This window comes from Diceros bicornis, chromosome 18 (genome assembly GCF_020826845.1).
Source record: "Diceros bicornis minor isolate mBicDic1 chromosome 18, mDicBic1.mat.cur, whole genome shotgun sequence".
NCBI classification, from domain to species: Eukaryota; Metazoa; Chordata; class Mammalia; order Perissodactyla; family Rhinocerotidae; genus Diceros; species Diceros bicornis.
In genome coordinates this window covers 5,185,675-5,210,345 of record NC_080757.1, presented here as the reverse complement: position 1 = coordinate 5,210,345, position 24,671 = coordinate 5,185,675, and the positions used below count along the sequence as shown (strand labels likewise).

General features: G+C 40.6%; 1 protein-coding gene across 3 annotated transcripts in view; it reads left to right on the top strand.

Moving 5' to 3' along the window:
* Positions 1 to 9,108: 9,108 nt before the first annotated feature.
* Positions 9,109 to 24,671, top strand: part of LOC131416895 (protoheme IX farnesyltransferase, mitochondrial) — a 279,864-nt gene continuing 264,301 nt past the window's right edge. For all 3 annotated transcript variants that reach the window (XR_009222648.1, XM_058559679.1, XM_058559680.1), the window contains exons 1-3: positions 9,109 to 9,224; positions 13,683 to 13,816; positions 15,575 to 15,896. Coding sequence is in view for 2 of the 3 variants with exons in the window: in XM_058559679.1 (XP_058415662.1) it covers positions 9,182 to 9,224; positions 13,683 to 13,816; positions 15,575 to 15,896 (499 nt within the window). In the remaining variant the exon portion in view is untranslated. The remainder of the gene's footprint in view (positions 9,225 to 13,682; positions 13,817 to 15,574; positions 15,897 to 24,671) is intronic.

Below are 24,671 nucleotides of genomic sequence, written 5' to 3'. Positions count from 1 at the left end.
TGAAGGTATCCAGACATGAACTCTCATTATTAAGTATTGAAAGTGCAATGTAATTTAAGTGGTAGACCTGGTATTAGTATTCCTATTGTATAAATATGGAAACTGAGGTCAAAGGAAATTGAACCCAAGTCAGAAAATGTAAAATCAAGTAATTTTTTGAGGTCAAACTTCAATAACTTCACTAGTTTGATGAAATGTGAAACTCAAGACTAGTATGAAAAAATGCCAGATGACGAGGACTCTTATACATGAACTACGGGAGACGGTCCAGTATTAGGATTAGGAACACATGCTTTGGAATCAGACAGGTTTAATTCTAGTAGTGGCACTTACTTTCTAGCTATGTGAACTTGGGGAAATTATTTAACCTTTTAAGGTCTCCAGCTCTTCATCTGAAAATGGGAATAACACACATCAGGGTTCTTGTGAAAAGTGAACGAGATGTCATGATAAAGCATTTAACACACAGTCAGTGCTAAATAAATGGCATATTTTTACAAACATACATTGATATTTACTTCAAAAAGGAAATCTTCATTTTCTGCTCTTGATTGTCTTAAAGGTATAGATGCAGGGAGAAAAAAAGTCCATAAATGACAACTAGTAACTAATTTTAGAAAAGATGTGATGTCCACGCTTTCCTATTTATTAATTATTATTATGAGAATAACTTTTCTGGGATTCTTCTTATTAATTTACCTTTAGCAAGTCTCCTTGTATCTTGGAATTATTTATTTTTATAGTATTGAAAAGTTATTTACCAGAATATATACAAGAACGATTTTTAAGAGTTCCTAGTAGCTAATAGAAAATGTGTATTTAAGGATGCTCTTTGAGAGTTATGATTTTCTCAACGAGTAGTGCCCAGTAGGACTTGTTTCCTGCTACACTTGCACCATTTCATCATATTCTTCACTAGACTCCAAGATGCGGAGGAGGGAACAGGAAAGGAATGCTTTCCTGATGTAGGGAAGTGGGACATTTTGACATCATCAAAGGAGTTGGGCACACAGTATACAGTAAGCAAAAAGACAGGAAATTAATCTGCACAAAATTGCTTCTTTTATTTTTACGTTATTTAAACCATTGTGTATTTATAGCATATGATAAACAGCCACAATATTTAAATTTATTTTTGTTAAACATGACACGCTTTTCAGATATCTGACATGATTCCAGTTGTTTCTCCATGTCATCTGTCCTCAGCAAGCTTTGATGCCAGGTTGCTCAGCTCCCCTGGACTCACTGAATGTATCATCCCGGACACAACGAACAGGAAACCAAACAGCAGCTTCCGCACAGCAATATGCTTATAGCAGTAAGTCTGCAGATAGATGCTCTAGACTTGGTGCAGTGGCTCAACAATTTCATCGAGAAACTGGGCTCTATCTTTTCCACCCTGCCTTCCTCAGCTTGGTGGTTTTGTCCTCATGCTTGTCGCTTCATAGTTGCAAGATGCCTGCCTCAGTGCCAGGAATTACATTCTCCGCCCTGCTTCCTGAGAATAAAAGAAGGGGAAAGGCTGAAAGAGAATTCCCTTTGCATGTCTGCCTCTCCTCTGAGCAGTAAACAAAATTATTCCCAGAAACCTTTCCAGCAGCTTTCTCCTTCTTTCTCCCCAGCCAGAACTGGGTAACCTGGCCATCTCTGGCTGTAAGAAACTGGAAATGTGAATAAGATTACTCTGATTGACATAAAGCAATCACGATTCATCTCCCGGGGCTGGGCATGTTGCCTCCCTTAACAAAATCAGGATCTGTTTATTAAAGAAGGCAGAAGGCCTTGGCAGTGAACAGAACCTGCTATAGTGCATTTCCCTGTTTTTTCTCTTTTCTGCACTCCTGAACTGCACCTTTCACTTGTGGTATCCCAAAACTCATGTATGGAATTGAGCCCTGGGGAGAAGAGAGGGAAAAGGGCAGCTGGCAGGTTTCAGCTGAGGTGTAATCTCTGATTGATCTTGGACCAGGATCCTTATCAGTCATCTTGAAAGAACTATTAAGAAATCCGAGAAACTGATCTAAGCTACTCAGGCTCATAGGAGACTGATTTGTAAACGCTAATCTGTACACTTCGAGTGGGACATCTATTCAAAGAACTCACAGCGGTTATCTGCCCTGGCTCCAAAGCTACCCTCGTCTATTGTGCCTAGTGGTGCTGGAGCTAGGAGTCTGCAAACCACAGCCCTGCAGGCTCACTGTTTGGCTCTGCCAGTAACGGACAGCAGTGCTGCAGGACTGGGAGAGGGCACGGAGACTTCCTGGTCCTATGTGCTTCCGGGCTGTGCCTCACTCCAATGCTTCTTCACTCCAGCAGCAGCAGCTGAGCCCAGCGGGCAGCTTTTCCAACACTTAAGGAACCAGCTTGGTAAGGTCCCCTCGAAGACCAGAGCACCCCTGGTAGTGCAGTGCCCCTGTCTTCCAAGTTTCTAAATTTTAAGAATCCCAACCTCTTCCTTTGGTGTCCCCAGCATAGAGGGGGTAGCTGCTTTCCGCAGTTGCTACCTCTGACACCTTAGGGTTCTCTTTGCACCCTTTCAATGACCTGGTTGTCAACTTTACATGTGTTAATCTGTATGTCAGGTTGTCTGTTCAAATAATTGGTGTGATTTCTGTCTCCTGACCAGACCTCAGTCGTGTCGTCATGGAGAGAGAGACAGCGTGCTTTCCTATACCCAAGTTGCCGATTGTAGGAGCAGTTACCTTTACTAAGCCTCCCAAGGAGGCTGAGGGCAGATAAAAGCCATCGCTTATCACCACACTAAGGTTCTGGACACCTACACTTATGTGGAAGCCCTAACTCTGGCGAGCAGAGCTAGACCTGGTGGGAGTCTGCCTGACCAGAAGGAGCCTGAGCATCCACCTTTTCCTGGGCCCCTTTCAAAGCAAGAGACCCTCTCAAGCAAGAAACACACCCAGGCCTGTCCTGTCACCACCCACTCCCAAAATCACAGGACAGGGGGAAGAACCATCAAAGGTAATGGGCAGGGGTGGGGAGCATATTCCGAGAGAGGAAAAGCCAAAGGCCAGGGATCTCAAGAGACTGAATTCAAAGAGATGTCAAGTTGAAACCCAATATTTTAATCCCTTTGACCATCTCTCCAAAAGCTTGACTCTCAGCAACCTGCTCAGTAATATCCTTGTTCTTAACCTTATTAGCACTTTTCTTTAGGGTGGGGGTCCCCTCATCCTAAAGAATATTAAGTGGAGTCTACTCTGGAGAACAGACTATAGGTGAGAAACTAATGTGGTGAATACCAGAGCAAGGGGAGGTAGATGACCTCTAGGATTATTTCTACGAAGTCGAATAATTCCCATTCTCCACATCACAGATCTTGTGTCTAACAAATTGGGATTGATGGTCTAAACTCATGGTGCCCTCACTCCTGAATAGCATAGAAAGAACATACAAATCCTTACTTAAAAAAAAAAAAAACTTTGCTTTTCCTAGATTCTGAGTTTTTAAGCCTCATCAAGCTGCTTTATTACAACTCCAAATTTTTCTTCTGAAAAGACTTTTTTAAAACTATTAATATTGTATTTTGGCTGCTTTTTGAAGTACATAAGAGCTATCATTTTGAGCTACGAGCCAGGCACATTAGTTCATTTAACTTTACTCGTAATCTATATTCACAATTAATGGTATATTGCTTTGAATTAAGTAATACTGCAAGTGACAGAAAACCCAAAGCAACACTGTGTTAACAAAGCAATTTATTTCTCCTCGTGTAACCAGTCCAAGGCTAGCATGGCAGTTCCAAATCCAGTAAGACCCAAACTCCAGCTATTTTGTTACTCTGCTAGTGTCAACATGTGGCTTGTACCTCACGATCCAAGATGTTGTTCAAGATCCAGCCATCTCATCTGCATTACAGCAGACAGGGAAGGACTTGCTCTCTACTGTTAAGGACACTTAGAAGTTAAACACATCACTTCTGCTTACATCCCATTGCCCAGAATTAGTCACCAAGTCACACCAAGCTGCAAGGGAGGCTGGGAAACGTAGCCTTTATTCTGGACAGCCATATCTTCTCATCTACATAAGGGAAGAACACTTATTGGTAGATGATGAGCAGTCTCTGTCCAACTTGGTGAATCTCTTAGTGCAGCTCTTCCTAATTTTACCCTCAATAAGTAACACGTTTATTGAGATATAATTCACATATCATATAATTCACTTAAAATGTACAATTCAATGGTTTTTAGAATAGTCACAAAGTTGTACAAATCATCATCACAATCAATTTTAGATCATTTTCAGCCCCCATACAAATAAACTCTGTACCCATTCGCAATCACAATTCTTTTCCCTTGATCCCCTCCCCCAGCTGTAGGCAACCACAGATTTTCTGTTTGTATGGATTTGCCTAGTCTAGACATTTCATACAAATGGGACCTGATAACACGTGATCTTTTGTGACTGGTTTCTTTCACTTAGCATAATGTTTTCAGGGTTTATTCATATTGCAGCATCTATCAGCACTTCATTTCTTTTTATGGCCAAATATTCTACTATATGAATTTATTACATTTTATTAATCCATTAGTCAGTTTATCGATATTTGGATTGTTTTCACTTTTGGGTTATTATAAATAATACTGCTGTGAATATTCATGTATGAGTTTTTGTGTCGACACGTTTTCATTCCTCTTGCGTATATCCTCACGAATGGAATTGCTGGATCATATGGTAACTCTATGTTTAAGTTACTGAGGAAGTGTCCAGATTCTCCAAAGTGGCTATACCATTTTACACGCCCAGCAGCAATGTATGAGGATTCCAATTTCTCCACATTCTCAACACTTATTACTACTCCACTTTGATCATAGCCTTCCTCATGGGTGTGAAGTGGTATCTTGCTGTGGTTTAACGTCAAGCACCTTTTCAAGTACTTAGTGGCCATTTGTATATCTTCTTTGGAGAACTGTCTATTCAAATTCTTTGCCTATTTTTAAACTGGGTTGTCTTTTTTATAGTTGAGTATGTATAGTCTAGTAGTTAAGATTTAGCACTCTTACCGCCCCGGCTGGGGTTTGTTTCCTGGTCAGGGAACCACACCACCAACCTGTCGGTTTTCATACTGTGGCAGCTGCATGTTGCTGTGATGCTAAAAGCTGTGCCACTGGGATTTCAAATACCAGCAGGGTCACCCATGGTGGACAGGTTTCAGCGGAGCTTCCAGACTAAGACAGACTAGGAAAAAGGACCTGGCCACCCACTTCTGAAAAAATTGGCCATGAAAACCCCATGAATAGCAGTGGAGCATTGCCTGATAAGGCACTGGAAGGTGAGAGGATGGCACAGAAAGACCAGGAAGGGTTCTGCTCTGCTATACAGAGGGTTGCTAGGAGTTGAAACCAACTTGACAGCACCACCAACAAATACGTCTTCATTTCTCCATCTAGGAGCAGAATTGCTGGGTCATATGATAACTCTCTTTCTGAAAAACTGCCAGACTGTTTTGCAAGGCAGCTGCACCATTTTACATTCCCACCAGCAGCATATTAGGGTTCCAATTTCTCCACATCCTCACCTACACTTGGTGTCATCTCTTATCTGTCCTTTTGATTACAGCCATCCCAGTGGGCGTGAAGTGATATCTTAATGTGGTTTTAAGTGGCATTTCTCTGACTGCTAACGATGTCGAGCATCTTTTCCTGTACTTATTGGCCATCTGTATATCTTCTTTGGGAAAACTCTATAGATCCTTTTCCTGTCCTTAGGTTATGAAATCTATTGTTTTTAGATACATAGTTCTGTGTCAGCTGATTACATCCTGCATACTAGGCTGGAACTTTTCCTAGAGAAACTTAGGTCTTCATCTACTGTGGGAAATTCAGGCAAGGCTTTGAAAGAGTCAGCATTACTCAGAAGTCATGTCACGTGGTATAAAATGCATATTTGATTCAGTACATGCAGAAAGACTCTAAGGAGAAATTTTATTTGAAATTTTGCTTTCAAATTTTGAAGCAAATCCACTACAGGACAAGTGGGACTTGAGAACAGCTTAATTTTTACCTCAGTGCAGAAATGTTAAGGAAAATCACAGGAGTCATTATCTAGGTTCTGAAGTTTGGTAACATTAATTTTAAGAGATAAGATAGAAAGCTTTATTATTGATTATTTAGAACCATGTTTAAAAACACATAAGCAAGTGATAACTGTAGTTAATGACCAAATTAACATAAAATTGAATGATATAATTCAATTTCCAGTAATTATGGAACAATTAAGATGCTTTTAGCTAAAAATAATGCTTTTAATTATTTATATCTCTTTCCATAAGCAATACTGAACAAAATAAAGAGGTAATTAAAAACATAACTTACAAAATATCTTTATTTTACTTGAAATGTAAAAAATCCAAAGTCAAATAAATATATATGTAATTGTACAGCCCCACATCATTTCATTAGCAAAGACGCTACATGTAGAGCAAGGGACAAGAAAAACAATAGAATGAGATGGAAAAATGCTGGCTTAGATGTTTGCAGATAAAGTTCTATCATTCAGAGTAAATTATCTAACCTCTCTGGACCTCAGTTTCCAAATCTATGAAACGAAAAGATGGAGCTATATGGATGTCTGAGGCCTATCTCTACAAGTCCTATTAATCTACACTGACTAAAGGGCAGAGCTTGTATATGGCATTTTCTAAACAAACCTATCCAGGAAAATTAGTCTAATGAAGCAAGGCAGTTCCAAACTAGGAAGCCTGATTCACCTTAGAATAAGCAAAAATTGTCAATACAAACATATTCCAATCCCTGAAATTGTTTGTTTGCATGTTTGGCTTCGTGTGTGTAAGGCTAGCATTTCCCGAGGTTTCATATTTCACAAAATGGGTTGTGTTCAAAATGTTCAGAAAACAATAGGTTCAATGAAGTTGTGGCTGACTCTTTTAGTTGCTCATCCAAAATCCATTCCCTACTTCTTCCTCAATTTTAACATTACTTTAAACTGATTTGGGACAGCAATATGTCCAGGTCCACAGTGATGGAATGTGACCAGCCTAAGCTAATCACAGCCTCCCTTGCAGCAACAGGTGGCCAAATCAATGTATATAGCCATGGAACCCTCTTCTTTCCAGAAGTATCTCCAGGGATTACTTTTCAGGAGAGTATGCTTTGAGACTATTGACCTAGGCTAACTTAATTACAAAATAGATGAATGCACTTCCTGAGCAACCAAGCCAGAATGTATTCATCTTTTAGGCATTTCTCCTATAAAACATTTACTCTGGTTTCTCTCGATACGAAAACCTATGCATTCATTCATGTACTTGATCACAACTTGCCCCTATTTTTGGAAAGGATTTAAAATGAAGGAAAAATCTGTTGGCCAAGGAGGAACATGTCTATTAAACTCCTTGTCTACCATAAGCCTAGAGAACTTGGGAATTCATATTTTATGAGTATCTGAAATATAAAATTTATGTTAAATAACCTGTTAGACATAGCTGTGTTGTCAAGTTAAAAAAAAAAAGCTGGAATCCAGTAATTCTCAGTTCTATGTACCAAAATCACCTGCGGCGCTTTAAAAAGAAAATTACAGGTCCCTTCCATCCATTCCACACCCCTTCTGATTCCATCCATTCCACACCCCTTCTGATTTAACAGGTCTGGAGTTGGCTCAGGCATCTGTAATTTGTAAAGCCCTACAGGTGATTCTGACAGGCAGCCAAGGTTAAAATACTGTGCTTTACAAATCACAGAGCTGTGACTCTTCAAGATGCTTATGTGCATAAGGCTGTCCCGTACGGTGGAAATAACACTGTAACAGGTATCAGGGGCTCTGGTCTTGGTTCTGGAATTCAGCAGCTGGGTGACTCTGGACAGAACACTTAAAACTCTTTGAGCCTTAACGTGTTACTCATAAAGATTTACTATGGATATAAACATCAAATGTTTATAAAAAGCACATGGAAAATTCTAAGGAGTTTGAAAACTTTTAACATAGTATTTAATGCTGTTTTTCTTTTCATGGAGTATCCAAAATCTACTGTTCTTCTGAGTAATGAGGACTTCCCTGACCCAACATACTAGAATTGTGATCTCATCTGTGTTTCTGCAGCACTTTCCACATTACCCCTATCACACTGACTCCGTTGACTGACAGCTCCTCTCACCCCCACTGGTATAGGGTAAGCTCCTACAGAATCAGGAGTCTTCTTCTTCTCAGCATCCCCTGGACCTAGCGATGCTGGCTGAGGTGAACCCATTACGGCTATCACCTCTTCGTTGAAGACAGAAACTGCCCTTACAGAACCCAGTTACCTATTTCTCCTTTCTTTTTCAAAAGCTGGATCTTTTTTCTTCGGTGTACGTTTACTTGAGGAACTCCAACATGAAAAACAGATGAGGGGAGGGCTACTGAGACCTGCCCTAGTACTCACAGCACCAATGAGAATTTATCAGCGCCTATCCGTGGCAGGTGCCTGGCTACCTAATGGAGAGACACGACGTAATTCTCCCAACCACCTTATAAAATATACACTATTTTTATCCACATTGTACAGCTAGATAACTGAGGTTCAGAGGACTCATGGAACTCGCTCTAGCAGGTCAGAAAGCCAGGAGGTGGAGCCAGGACTTGAGTACAGACGTGACTCCAGGGCCCGAAATCTTAACCCCGACACGCACCTTCATCCCGAGATATTCTGACGATGCGTCCCCTGGGTGTGGCTCCGGGACAGGCAACCCCGAGCCATCGGCCCTCCCCTTTGACGGCGAATAACGGACAGGGCTGTAACTGATCAGAAGAAAAGGTGGAGGCCTCGTCCTGAGAACCATGTCCCCTTGGCGCTTGGTCACCCAGCAGTACCCCAACCGCCCCTTTAAACCGCGCGCGCGCAGTCCGCAGCCAGGCCCGGCCCGTCGCACGCGGGCCCGGGATGCGGCCGCGGGATGCCGGGCAACCTCCGGGAGCCTTCCCTTCCGGAAGACGCAGCCACACCGCGCCCCTCGCGTCTCCCGACAGACCTCCGACCTTGAGCCCGGCACACTCCCGCCGCTCCCGCGCCGCGCACCTCCGGCCACAGCCCTCTCTCTCCGCGTCCCGCCCGCCGGAAGTGACGGACCGGAAGCGTCTCTCTTCCCACGGGGGGCGGGGAGGGAAGATGGCGGCGCCCAGCAGCCGGTGAGGACACGGGGATCCCGGGGAGCGGCCAGACTCGTGCGTTATGGCTGCCTCGCCGCACAGTCTCTCCTCACGCCTCTTGACAGGTACTGCGCCCGCGCGGGCACGACTTTGGGAAAATTCGCTTCTTTTTGCCACGTGCGGCGCCGTGCTTCCGGGTGGCTGCAACCTTGGGAGCCCTTGGCGAGGTCGGCTGGGTACCGGTGTGGGGATGTGACCTTTGGAGTAGCCTGAAGTGAAGAGGTCATGGAGCTGGGGTCTAGCCTTGCACTGTGCCCTGGTGGTCCACACTGCCTTCTCCGTCCCGCTTCCTATGAGGGGCCAGTCTCTGCTGCTGCTTTCGGTTTTCAGAGAATGGAGGCTGGAGGAGAGAGGACCGAGTAGAACCTTAGAGCTCCACCAGCCTCTGGGCTCATCAGAACCTCAGTTCCTAGCCATGGGCATGTAAGGACAAGGGAAGAGCATTGCCCCCACCCAGAAGCCTTGATCCAGTATAAAGGGTCATGATGATGATGATGATGATGATGATGATGATGATGACAACTACAGACGGGGAGCCACAGCCCCTCCCAGACTTGTGGCTTTCTAGCATCGGCGTGGTCCCTGATATAATCCTCTCACTTGAAGGACCAGTAACAACTGTATGTTGAAGCTGGAATGCGCTTTCTTGGCCCTTGGCTAGGTCTCAGCTCAAGTGTCACTTTTTCAGAGAGGCCTACCTGACCACCCAATCTAAAGAAGAGCCCCCTGCTCCTCTCTTCTCGCATCACCCTATTTCTTTCGTTATGGTTAGCACAGTCTGTAATTGTTTATTTATATAGCAGTTTATTGTGTTTCTCCCAACTGGAATATAAACCTTGTGAAGGCGTGGACAATTTCTCTCTGGTTCATCTCTGTGTCTCCACTGCCCCAAACAGTACCTGGTGTACATTGTTGGCTTTCAATAATGAATGAAATTTGTCTTGATGGAGATATTAAAGAGGAGATTGGGAATTGTTTTGCCCCCCAGTGGTTTAGGATGATAAGTAATAGCTGTGTGAGGAACATGTTGCTGGTAGTCCCTATTGGAGATGCGTAGAAGAAGCTAGGGACTCCCTTTTGGTCCAATCCCAGAAACTTTTAGTCCTCACCTATCAGAAGCTGTCTGCAGCATCTGGCAATGTTGATCACAATGACTCTGAAATTTCTTTCTTCATTTTTGCTCATAATATCGTTATTTTATGGGACTTTTTTGGCTGTGTGATCTCAGGGCATATCATTTGTGTGGTCTGGAATTGAGTTTACTCATCTATAAAGTGAGGTAAGTGAACTACATGATCTCAAAAGTCCCTTCTGGTCCAATAAGAGAGGAGTGTGGGGGGGTGAGAGGTGGTGCAGAAGATTGGCCGAGGTTTGGTAATTGTGAAGCTGGATAAGTAATGGGGCTGATTGTATTCTTCTGCTATTGTGTGTGAGTGAAATTTTCTATAATGAAAGTTTAAAAAGTCTGTGATTCTTTTTTAATTACTTCCTTGTTACCTTCTACCATCCCTGACTGTGAGTGTTCTTTGATCCTGACCCTAGGCCCTCATTCTCAGAGAGCTCTTCTTTTCTTAGTGCTTGAATTATCACTTCTGTATGGAGGTTTTCCAACGTGCATTCCTCAGACTAGCTGCTTTTCAGCCTTTCAGTTCTGTATTTTCAGCTTCCTGTAGGGCGATTCCATTCGACTGCTCAGAATTCCCTAGTTTCAGTAAGTGGGTTGCATGTGGTTTACATGGTTTGTTGCTGGATCAGTCTTTTTGATGCTGGTGTGGAAGGAATTAATAGACAGCTTAGCTTCTTGAAGCTATGATCATATTTACCAAAAAATCGGCTAGTGAGTGGTCTGTACAACTTACTATGATCCACTTGGAAGATCTACTAGAAGAGCTTGATATGGAAGCAGTGTGGTGGGAAGGGGCGACAGAAAAGTAAACTGGAACTATGTTAGATATCTAGTGGTCATGTCTGATTTTGCTTTTAAAAGTTCAAAGTATTTTATAGCCATTAAAAAAATTTCAGGACCTTTCAGTTACTTGTCTGCTCACCTCATTTTAAAAGCCCTACAGTCGTGACTCAGTGTTGATGGTGGATAAGGTCACATATTTCCAGATTTTTAATGTATCTATTGTAAGCCCTGTGTATCTTCAAATCTACATTTGTTTACATAGGGCTGAAATGTCTTTCACTTTCTGGGCACTGATTCATAGAAATGTGACATGTTTTGACTAAATGAAGTGTTTTCATCATTTAAAAGTACAGCTTCCTAGCTGTTTTTTTCTTACTACCATTCTGTAAAATCTCAGTTTGACCCACTTAATCTTGAGAGATATTTTCCAAGGTGGTTCTTTCCCTCTCAGCAATAAGGTTTTCTCATTGGACTAAATGAACTCAAAAATGGTTTTGAAATTAAGGCCCAGAACAATAAAACTTTGATGTGTTCTACACATAATCTTTTAATATTGACCTCCTTTTATCCCAAAGAACAATATTAAGGCAAAAAACAAAAAATACACACCATCAAAAAAATACAATTTGAATATCAGAGGACTGATTTCCATGCTGCTATTCCTTCCTGTACACATATACAGGCAGCTCATATTCACCTATATGGAAAATAAGCATTTCATAATTAACTGAGGTTTGAGGATGTGATTTCAGTGAAGAAGTGACTTATCTCTAGTGTAAGAAAATTGCCATGTATTCCAACGGGCAGTGATACACAGTCCAAGTAAGCCCTGTGGGTGATCCAGTCATCAAACATTGATTGTTAATGGAAAGCACTCTGCCAGCTGTTGTAGCAAAGGTGAGTAAAGGAGAGTCCCTATCATCGAGGAACTGAAAAAATATAATGGTAGAAACAAATGGAAACAATTTGCATTAAGTGCCTCAAGGGGTCAGCCCCAGTGGCGTATCAGTTAAGTTCAGTTAAGTTCGTGCTCTCTGCTTCGGTGGCCCGGGGTTCCCGGGTTCTGATCCTGGGCACGGACCTATGCACAGCTTATCAAGCCATGCTGTGCTGGTGTCCCGGGTAAAGTAGAGGAAGATGGGCACAGGTGTTAGCCCAGGGCCAGTCTTCCTTAGCAAAAAGAGAAGGATTGGCATTGGATGTTAGCTCAGGGCTGATCTTCCTCAAAAAAAAGAATATTAAAGTGGTAGAGTAGTTGAAAGAGACTTTGAAAATTTGACAGGCAGATAGTGGAGGCCGGACAGTGCCAGCAAGGAAACAACATAAAAACAAAGATGAACAAATTGTGAAATGGGCAGTATGCTTAGTGGGGTGATGAGACAGCTTTGCTGCAGTGACTTATATGTGCATGTTTGGGCGAGTAATATGTGTTCTGGGCTTTGGCAAGAAAACCGTTGGCTTTATGGAAGTTGGATTGGAGAGGAAAGGAAATTACTGAAGTCAGGATGAGTGGCTTGCATCGTACGACTGTTACCATAGTGCATATGTAAGGTGATAAGGGTCTGTATCACTAGGAATGGAAGGAAGTGGACGGATTTGACCAGTATTTCAGAGTTAACTGGATTTGATGGTTATTAGGTAATGAAGGAAGAGTTCAAGATGTTGACGTCTTAAGTAGGTAATGGTTTTATCTGCAGTAGGGACCAGAGTAGAGATAAAGATGGAAATAATGTGTTCTTAAAGACATATTGCCACCCATCCATGTGGAGATACTAAGAGAGCTGTTGGAAGTAGGCATAATGACTCTAGAAATGGGTTGAAGATGAAAAATTACCCTATGATCGCATTTGCTCAGGGACAGTGTGTAGTATTCAGAACAGTGGGAACACAACCGCCTTAAAGTGGCAGGCCCAGCAAGAAGGGACACCATAGGAAACTGACAAGTGATGAGCAGAAGGCAGCAGACGACCAGGAACCTTTGGTGTCGTAGAAGCCATGGGAAGAGAGACTTTTAAAAGGGAAGGGAGAATCTGTGCTGTTATACTGTCGAGGGCTTGACTAGGATAAGGCCTCACCCAGAAGCATTGGATCTCTTGATATTTGAGAGAAGGTTTAGAGGAATGATTACAAGCCAAATTCAGATACAACAAAAATAGCTTCTTCCTAACTAGATTGATAGAGTCATACTTCACTGAGAACTGTTTCCTCTCTCTTTTAGTTGGCTTATGCTGCATGGCCAGAATATTAATCTGAAATATATCTTCCAGTTTACTCTTATTTATTGAGAAAATTTGTACTTTTCATTTTGTACTTTTTTAAAAGGGACTGACCTGATTATTTTCTATTTTTTTCTTAAAAAGATTTTCAGTGTGGTCATTTTAGCATTTAATATAGTAAAAGCATAATGACCCTGAAATGAAAAATTTCCATAACAGGGAGCAGGGCTGATAAATTGCATTTATTCACAAATCTGGATCTTAGGTCATTTCAAAGTTTGGACCCATCACATGGGCGGTGCTTATCTCAGTGGCTGGCTTTGTTTCTGGGTAGGTGCAGTCAACATTTGGTGAGAAGCGTTAATCGTTTTAACATTTTTTCCCCTTCTGTCTTATAGGTTGGGTAGGAGGATGTGTCTGGCATCTAGAAAGAAGATCTGTGCAGGAATCCCCTCACAAGTTTATGCATCTTTTCAGGAGCATCAATAAGCAGTGGATTACATTTCAGCACTTTACCTTCCTCAAGCGCATGGTATGTTCTAGAAGACCATCCTTACTCTGCTGCTTTCTGCCTTTACTTTCTCTGTATGAGGAAATTTCAGAGATTCCTTAAATAAGAAGAGTTGTTAAGAAGTACTGTTTGAAAAGGACTTTCATTTAGTGTCCTCTTAAGTTTATCCAAAACTTTAATCCCTTGTTTTGATTATTCTTAACTGAAACCAGAATAATCCTCGCGTTTGAGGTTAAAAGTATGAGCCTGAATTTATTGATTAAGTTTGGGGAAAGACTGAAAACTTCTGGCACATTTCAACTAGGCTAAAATTAGGAAAAGCTGAATTCTTATAATCCATCCTTTAAAATTCTTTCAAGTTCTGTGAATATGTCAGTAATATAGAAATAATTGCTTTAACAGTGTGACCCTCCTATTTTCTTACATCAGCAGTGCATTTAAAAGTCTTAAACACATGCATTGCTGAGTGGACTCAAAAAACGTGCGAGTTTTTGTAATATGCTAGGCATTTTATAGTGGGCATTGATGATATGTCTCAATCTTCTTATAGGCCTTTATCTAGGTTGGCTCTATGATTATTATGGACAACATGGTAACCTACTCTTAATTACCAGTGAGGGTATTTCCCATTTTCTCAAATAGAAAAGGATCATAGAATGGAGAAATGATAGCTAAAAACTCATAATTAGAGCGTAAGCATGAAAAAACAGCAAATTCATAATCTAAAGTTCTATTTGACATTTCTCATCTTTTTTCAACTTAAAATGCCCACTTCAACTTGAAATTAACTTAAAATTGTAATAAAACTCATTGTTTTGATAAGAGATTTAAATTTCCAGAAATGTTCAGACTTTTTAAGTTAAGGATCAAAGATAATGGATATGTAGAAGAGAAACTTAAATATGTATAATGCCTTTTTTTATATAAACAGAACCCTGAATTCATTCATTGTAATTCCTTTCTAAAATTAGTATATATAATTTCAAGCCTTTGCAGTATAATGGAAAAGGCACTTAACTAGTTATCAGGATAGGCGGCTCTAAGTCCCAGGGCCACCTATAACTAAGTGGTTGTTGACTCTTGGCTCTATTAGTTTATTTCTGTACCTTGGTTTCTCCATCTGTAAATTAAGGAGAGAGATACTAATAATGATCCATCTTCTTTAACAACTGTTGAGAAGATTAAATGAGATATATATATTATATAAAACTATGAAGTGCCTCACGAATGTTAGTCGTAGTAATTACTTTTTGCTAGTGAGTGATAGAGACTGTCTGACTCTAAAGCCTGCGTTCTTTGCACGCACACACTGCTGTAACATCACTTAGCCCTGGATTATACCCTACCATGAGCCGCTCTCTGCACTGTTTGCCTAGCAACATGGAAAGTCAACAGGTTAACTTGGGCTCTTGATTATAAAAAACTTTTTCATTGTATTTGAAATGTTAAACCTCCAATTTCTGGTATTATGTTGGGGAAAATTCTTTAGGAGATGAGTAAGAAATAAATTTATCTTTCTTTCAAGGAACTTAAATTCCTAGGATTTATAAACTGTAGAATTTGAAAACCATTGCTGAGACATTAATTGTGTTCTCCATATCTCTTAGTATGGTGATTTCCATGTAATAAATACTAATGTTAGTTAATTCATCATGTAGTTCTAAAGTTATAGGAAGATCTTTCAAGTACCATAAAAGTTGGACTGATGGAAGGTGTTACTAAACAACCATTTAAGAGTATTTGGGGTCTTGGTTTTATAGTAACTTATACTTTTTTTAGTATGTCACACAACTGAGCAGAAGCCTCAACCAGCAAGTAAAACCGAAGCCAGAACCAGTGGCATCTCCTTTCCCTGAAAAAACATCTTCGAGTCAAGCCAAAGCAGAAGTATATGAGTTGAGACCTCTTTCACCTCCCAGCCTATCTTTGTCCAAGAAGCCAAATGACAAAGAATTGATAGAACTAGAATCTGCCTCGATAATTGAAGGCTCAGTAGATGTGGGAAAAGAGACAAAAGATGAAAAGCAGTGGAAAGAGATGAAGCTGCATGTGGACGATCTACCGGGAATTTTGGCTCGACTGTCCAAAATCAAACTCACAGGTACTTTGTTTTTCTGGTGTAGTTACATTCTTACTTGCAACTTTGTTTTTAGTTAAACAAAAAGCTAATTTAATTTATTGCCCCAAAAGGAATATTTTGAAACTGCAGGTCCTCTCTTAGTATTTTTCCTGTCTTCAATTTCGTTGGGATTCAAAATCAAAATTTTTGAATTCTGTTTTCACAGAATTGTAAATACTATTGCACTAAATGTATCGCACTAAAAATAGTCTCTCTTTTATTTGTAATTAAATTAAAATGCTTATTCTGCTTATTTTCTTGCCTTTTGTGTTTTTACACCTGCTATTCTTTAAACATGCAGTAAGATAATGAGTTCTATCTCTAGTTCTGAAAACAGGGAGGACTGCACTGCTGTGCTTGGTGTGCAGGGAGCCCACGGTGGCACTGGGATGCCCGGGTCACTGCTGTGTTTTGCTTCTTGTGTAGGGGCTCTGGGATTGTCCAGGTGTGCAGGGAGTTTGCAATGAGGCTTTTCTGAAAGGAGGTTTGGAACCAGATTTTTTGCCTCATTGTAGCAAACTGCACCGAATTTTATTGCATGCATTTGGGTATTAACCCATAATTATGTCATTTGGTTGTTACAACCACCCTGTGAGTCAGCCAAAGCTTTGTTATTATCATCCCGTCTCATAGCTAAACTTAAAATAGCTTATTCTGGGCTAACCCCGTTTAGAATGTATGTTCTCGGTCATCCTGCAGAGTGAGTACCTGGTCTCTCCTTTTCTTCTTGGATGAGAATAAGGAGAAGAAATATAATGGGTGAATGATAAAGTTAAACCAGGTACTCTGAGGAAAGAAAGTGATATATAATGTTATTGAGTCAAAATCAAGAAATGAACAGATGAGACACAGGCTTTTGAGAGTAGAGAAGGTTAGGGAAGGAGTGGGTTTTGTTTGTTTGTTTTTCAAGAGAGTTGAGCTTGAAATCCAGGGTAAAAGGAGGTAAACCAGACACCTTCTTTCCTCAGTGACCAAGCTCACTTAAAGAAAATCTTTTTTAGGGGGAGATGACAAACAGACACAAGGAGTTTGACACAGGAGCCGAAGAATCATAGTAAGACTTACATAGTGCGACTCTAAAGCAGTGAGACTAATTCCAGGGGGTGTCCTCGAAATCATGTCTGAGTGCTTCCTGGTAGTGAGCAAGGAATCATCACGTTCCTAAGGAAGTTCTCTTTTGTCACTGACACAAGTAGTTTGAGTGTCATGTTGTTGACATGTTAAGAATGACTATAGATAAGATGTGATCATAGGATGTCACCCAGAAAGTGAGGCCTCTCAGTCTGTAGGCCTTAGAAGTGACCTCCGTCACCAGCAGGAGCTTCTCGCTGTGTGCGCGCCATCATTTAACGCATCAACTCCAGTGTCTCCCCTCACCCTGCAGATGAGTTCTTCCCTTTCATGGCCCCACTTCGGTCAGTAATACCAGCATTCTGCACTTCCCGCAGATGGAAATCTCAGAATCATTCTTTGCTCTCCATTCTCCCCTTCATCTCTAGTCTAACATCCAGCTGTTACCAATGGAGTCTTTTGTTATGTCTGTATGATTTCTCATCCCCATTTCTGAAACTACCATCTAGTTCAGGTCCAAAATATGTGAGGTCTTTGGTTTTTGCAGCAGCTCCTGACTGTTCTCTGTGCCTTCATTCTCCCCCCATGCAATAGATGCTGCCCAGGCTGCCCGACTAACTTTCCTAAAACATTGCTTTCATAAATTCCTAACCTACTCAAGAGCCTACATTTCCTCCATATTGCCTCCTGCCTCAACCCTACCTAATTTTAAAGGAACATTGTAATCTGGAATGATTAAACTCTTCCCTAGAAGCATACTTTTTTCCGCTTCACTGTCCCTTTCCACCCTCCCATGCTGATTCCCCCATGGGAGACTGGTCTGCCTCTCTCATATCCAGTCAGATCCTTTCAAGGCCTTTCTGTTAAGTCTTCTCTTGACTCCTCTTGGCCCAAGTCTCCCTTTTCAAAACTCAGAATATGGCGCAAAGTCAAGCAGGTTTGAGCTCAGATCTTGGCTGTGACATTTACTAGCCGGTGAGACTTTGGGCAGTTCCTTGACCTTGATGAGGCAGTTTCCTCATCCATAAAGTAGGAATAGTATAAACCACTTAAGAATTAAATCATATAATGCAGTTAAAGTGCCCAACAGCGTGCCTGACACATGGGAAACCCTCAAAGGTTAGTTTCCAAATAGTTACATGTAAACATTTGAGTGTCTATTTAATGTATGTTATCTTTTCCCTAAGATTTTGAGGGCAGAAATCATGCCATATGCCTGTTGAGTACTTGCTAGTTATCTGAGCACAATGCTTCTCACTTGGTTGACAAACTGAAATCCTCCAGAAGAGGGCAACTACGAGGAAGTGGGAATATGGAAACCCTGTCACTTGGGGAATGAGATTGTTTTGCTTGGAAGAGAGAAGGGAGGCGGGAGAAGGATGGTAGGGAAAAGGAGAATGAAGACATAGTAGCTATCTACAAATGTCTGTAGCTCTGTTGATTCAGAGGAACAGTGCTGCTAATTTCTAGTCCAGAAGGCAGAGCCAGGAGATTGCCAGTGCTAAAGGGTGGCAGATCCTCTCAGCATGATGCAGAGTTCTCAGGAGAACTATCCAGATGTGAGATGGGCTGCTGCCCTGTGAGGCAGTGGTCCTTGTCTTTGGGACTGTCCAAGTGGAAGCAGCTCATCTTTGAGAGAAGTTGGAGAATGGACTCCTGCATTGTATAGCGGGTGGAGCTAGATGACAACTAGTAAGTCCTCTTTAAATGCTGAGAGCCTGCCTGCATTCAGTATTTACTGAGTGTCGACCGTGTACTCCATTGTGCTGGATGCTGGAGGTACAGAGATAACTCACACATGATTTCTGTCCTCAAGAAAAAGCTGATAGTCTAGCGGGGAGATTTTGCAAACATACACATATATAAAGATAAAACAACTGTGGTCGGATACATCTGTGTTTCCAATCCAGAACTCTTTCTTAATGCCTATGTGATTTTGGGCAATTTAACTGTTAGAGTGCCTTAGTTTCTTTACCTGTGAAATAGAGATAATGGTATTTACTTCATAGCTTCATCATGAGGATTAAATGAGACAATGCATGTAAAACATCTATGTGCCCATCACCTAGTAGGCACTTAATTAGCTTTTGTTATTATTATTATTTCTATACCCATCATTAGGGAAATTAATGTTAATAGGTATTATAACAGTTGCGTGCATAAGGCAAAGAGTGTTTCTGCCTGTGGAGGGGTTGAGGTGAATGAGTGTTTACTAGGCAGAGAAGGCAAGGATTGTAAGCAGAGGGAGAACCCTTTGCAAAGGCAAAGAAGGTTGATACATCCTGGCATATTCAGAAAGCTGCAGTATACCATGAGTAACACAGTATGGCTCAAGTGTTATGTAGGAGAGGCACTTGCTGGGATTGATGAGTTAGGCAGGGCTGTATTGGCTTGTATTTCATGCTAAAGAGTTTGGTTGTTATACCCCAGCAGGGGAAAGTCCTGGAAGGTTCTTTGGAGAACACAATCACTTTGTGTTTTGTCTTGTTTATTTATCTTTTAAGGGGCTTTTAATTATACTAAATTATAAACTTAGTGTAAAAAAAAAATTCAAATAAGACCAGAAGCATGTATCTTAAACTGAAAAAGTACCCTTCCCCTCCATTCTGGATAATACCCCCTGCTTGAAATGTAGCCTTATATATATTCGATATGCAGATATAAAGGTATAGATATGGTTATACGTTTTACTAGAAATAGGATCATTATACACATACGCACAGAGTTCTGCAACTTGCCATTTTCTCTTAACAACATAACTTTCACTGACAATATTTACTTCACTGCATACTATTCCATTATTTGGAACTGCCATTATTTACTTAACTGATCCTCCTCAGGTAAACCTTTAGGGTGTTTCCATTTTTTTGCTATTAAAAGCAATTCTGTGATTAACTGTTATGTACATAAGTCTTTGTATACTTACGTGAGTCTATCTGTAGGATAAGTGTTTAGAAATGTAATTGCCAATTTAAACATTTTAATTTGGGTAGATCGACCAGTTTTTTCCTAAAAATGGTTGTATGATTTACACTCCGTCCAATAGCATATGGGAATCAGATTCCGACATGTATTCCGTGCTCGTGCATAAACAGTCTTTATACCATTTTTACCTATATGATTGAAAAAGATTTGTGTGTGTGTTAGTTTTCATTTTTTAAGTTTTGGTGGGATTTAACATCTTTTGCTCTGTTTTGATCATTTATATTTTTCCTTCTATTATTTTCCTCTTATATCCTCAGTTATTTCTTAGTGATTTTTTTTTAAAGCTCTTTGTAAATAAAGAAAATTAGCATTTCTTCCTTAAAATACTTTAAAAACTTTTTTTCAGTTTGCTTTTTCTTTTTACTTTGCGATATTTTGTTTTATTTTGCCCCAGTGAGATTTTTAACTTTTATGTATTCAAATTTATTAGGTTTTTTTAATGCTTAAAAAGATTTTCACTACCCAATGGTTATTAAGGAATTAACTCATGTTTTTCTCTGGTACTTTTATATTTTTATTATATTCTCTGAGGTTTGGGGGCCATCTGGAATGTATTTCAGTATAAGCAATAGCATTGATTAAGAAAACTCTGTGATAGTATTATTAAGCAAGGGTCTCTTGTTTTTGTAAATAAAGTTTTATTGGAACATAGCCACACCCGTTTGTTCTTTGCTGATATCATGCTACATCAGCAGAGTTGAGTAATTGAAACAGAAAACTTATGGCCTGGAAAGCCTGAAATATTTCGTATCTGGGCCTTTAGAGAAACAGTTTGCAGACCCTGGCTCTAGAGCATGGACTAGTGAGAGGCATGAATGACAGCAAACAAGTCAGTGGTCAATTGACTTAGGGCTGAACTAAGGCTGTGGGAGGGAAGCAGCAAAGTGGGAGAGAGACACAGAGAAACGGTACAGAAATAGAGTGAGCAGAACCTTAGGCAGCCCTGGTGGAGTGCTGGGGACACATGAAATAAAAGGTTTAGGACATAGAGTTGCAAAGAGTTTGACTAGATGAAGCAAGTGTTCTCTAGTTCTCTGGGCCCTATGTTCCTTACTGTCATCTACCTGATCCAGTTCTATGAGAGAGAGCAGAGTGTAGTGACCTCTGGGCCAGACTTCCTGCATTCAAATCCTGGCTCTTACTAGTTGAGTGACCTTGAGCAAGTTCTATAATCTCTCTGTACCTCAGTTTACCCATCTGTAAACTAGAGGTAATAATAATACCTACTTCATAGGGTTATTCTGAGTAAATGGTCCCTGACTTAGGATGGTTCAACTTATGATTTTTCAGCTTTATGATGATGCCAAAGCAATATGCATTCAGCAGAAGCTCTACTTCGAATTTTGAGTGTTAATTTTTCCCGGGCTAGCGATATGTCCGATCCTTTCGTGATGCTGGGCAGCGGCAGCAAGCCCAGCTCCCAGTCAGCCACGTGATCACGAGGGTAAAGTACACATTCTGTACCCACACAGCCATCTTGTTTCTCACTTTCCGTATTCAGTATTCAATAACGTACACGAGATATTCAACACTTTATTTGTGTTAGATGATTTTGCCCAACCGTAGGCTAATGTCAGTGTTGTGAGCACATGTAAGGTAGGCTAAGCTATGATGTTTGGTAGGTTAGGTGTATTAAATGCATTTTCGACTGTTAATATTTTCAACTTACGGTGGGTTTTTCGGGATGTAACCCCATCGTAAGTCGAGGAAATGTTACGTGAGGTAACATTTGCAAACTACATAGAAGTATCTGTGTTAAGAGCTATACATTTGTTTCTTAAATAAAAAATTTATTAGCTGGGTGCCCCCACATGTATTTGAGTTTGCTGCCCCTGCTCTAGAAAAACTCCCAGCCTTCTGGTATGGAGGAATGGTGGTGTTGAGACTAAGGAATGTGAGTACTGAAGGAAGAAACAGGTTTGGGGGTAAGATGATGAGTTCCGTTTGGATACCTGGAATTTGAGTTGACACTGGCATACCTAGTGGAGAGGTGCTGTGAGCAGTGGGCTGTGAAGGACAGGTGCTCAGACAGAACGCTGAGCTGGAAGAACGAGTCATCTTCAATGTGGAGTTGGCCACGAAGCCTTGGTCATGAACAAGCTGCCAGGGGTCAGTGTGTAGAGTGACCAGAGCAGAAGGCCAAGGCCAGGCCTTTGGGGTTCGTTCTCTTTTAAGGATTGAGTAGAGTGTATAATGGAGCCTACAAGGAAAAAGTGGTCAGAGAAAGGGAAACAGGAAAGGGCTTTGCCACAGAAGCCAAAAGAGAAGACACGGGTCATAAAGGAAGTGATCGACATTTGGAAATGCTAGAGGTCTACTAAGATGCTGGGCTAGAAGGAGTTCTTTCATTTGTCTGTTAGGAAGTCAGTACTGACTGACTGCTAAATCAGGAAATAGTTATCAATGTTTCCTCTCCTTAGAGTCTTAAAAGAGCTACTTTAAATAATTAATTTAAAATAATTTCTTAAAGTTTGTTCTCATAATGCTTATTTCTTTAGGAACAGAGGGGAAAGTATGATAATTGGTTTAGGATCAATTTTTTTTGGCTACATCTTCCTTTGCTTCATACTGGCTGTTGTTGTATTGTTTTTCCTTTTGTGTACCTTACAGTGTTGTATATCTTGAATAGGCATTCCGGATGCAGGATTTGATATCTGAAACATGGTGCCCAGATAATTAAATTGCTCAGGTAGTCGTGCATGCCGTGTTGTACAGTGCGCACGGACTCATTGGTTTCCACTTGTCAGTGTGCTAAGGAGCTTGCATAGCACGTGTGTTAAAACGACACTTCCTGGCTGCTGTCCCCAGAGGTTCAGATCCTGTAGGCCTGGGACGGGACCTAGAGATCTGCATTTTTGACAGGCATGCCAGATGAACTGATGCAGGTGGTCCTGGACCACCCTTCGAGAAAGTGAAGTAGATGTTGTGCAGGCAGAGTGCCGGTCCCACACTCAGTGGTCTGGCTGGATGTGGGGAGAACTCACCTAGTGAGAGCCAGAGCAGCCCTTGCTACCAGTGGCAGCAGGAAAAGCCAGCTGGGCATAATCTGGACCACACAGGAGAGGTATGCAAAAGCAAGATGCACCGAGGAAAGAGGGAGCAGAGCCTCCCCTACAGCCACAGATGGAAAAATCCTGGGGCAGTAAATTTCCCCTAGTATCATTTTATATATTCCATGCCCCAGGTTTCAGGATGAGCTAATTGAATTAAAGTCATTTCCTTCTGCTTATTCCATTGAAAGTGGCAGCACCCTTTGGTGACCCCTACCCTCTTATTTGACCTTTTCCTCCCTATGTAGTTTATTACTTGAATTCACAGATGTCTTGGAGTCAGCAGGATTTTTTTCTTTGAGAAAATCCCTGATATCTGTCAATTGATTTCTCTCAGACTCTTAACATCTTGGGCAATTCATTTACAGCTAATGATAGCCAGGGCAGAAATATCTGGGAGTCAGTGATCACTTTTATGGAACTAGTCTGTCTGTCTTCGCCTCCTTTTGTTTATAACTGTAATATACGGAGGTTAATTAACTAGAGTAGGTGAAGGGCCATATAGTAATCATACTTACATTTCATTTGTAGGATAGTAGGGTAGCAGCAGCCTGATGCCTTAACATTTATGGCAGGATCTGGGCCAACTGTTTGCTGGTGCTAATGCCATTTAAAGATTTTTTTTTTCTGCGAAAGGAAGTAAGACTGAGTTTATAAAGAAGTAGTAATATGTCTCCCTTGAGTTTTTCTTGCCAATTGAGCTCTTTACAATATGTTTTTGGAGTTTGTTGCAAGGACCACACTGGGGTAAAGAAATTTTATTTGAATTAGGATTGTAAGAGGCTTTAGTGACTCAACTGAGTTTATACTTAATATAGGTCAATAAAAAGCAAAAATTTTTTCCTGAATAACATCTGTGCTGAAAAGCTACAACCTGTTTTCTGAGACCAGAACACTAAAATAGATTGTTTACTGGAACCAATAGATTATGCTGTTGATGGAACTGATATAAACTACAGTGTATCAATGTATAGATTTTTTCCCCTAGAGTCTAGAAGGCTGCTTTTTATTAAAAGAACAAAAACTAGGAATAGAGAATAGTATTTTATTTTAGATTGCTTGTTCAAGTTTTTAAAAGCCACCTTACTGTGGTCTCCAGCTATCAGATATGGCATAAGGGATTTTCCACATTTTCATAAAAAGGTTGAGTAGAATTGTAATTTCTCGAATTTTAATTTATATTTTGAAATAATTGCCTTAATAATTTTATGCTTATTAAGTGTTAAAGTAGTAGGGATAACCCTGCCTCATAGGATTGTTGGGAAGATTATGTGAGATAATGCAGGTAAATAACTGAACCTAGCATATAGTAAAGGTTCAAGAAAGGTTAATTATTATATTAAATTATATTAATGTAGATATAGTTTCTATTGTGTTTGTTTTATAAAAATGAGGTCATAATACACATTTTGTTCAGTTATTTGTTTTCTTCCCTAAATACTGAATATATTTTTCTAAATAACTCTACTGATTTGATGGGTGAAAATGGCACTTGAGTTTTAAAATATGTGTTTAAAACTGCTGATGAGGTTTTATATTTTCCGTATGTTGATTGGGGATTTGTATTTCTTTTGTGAATGGCCTGTTTGCCTTCTATGTTTTCTCTTCTTCTCTTCAGTGTTTGTCTTTATTTATTGTTTTTAAGAGTTCT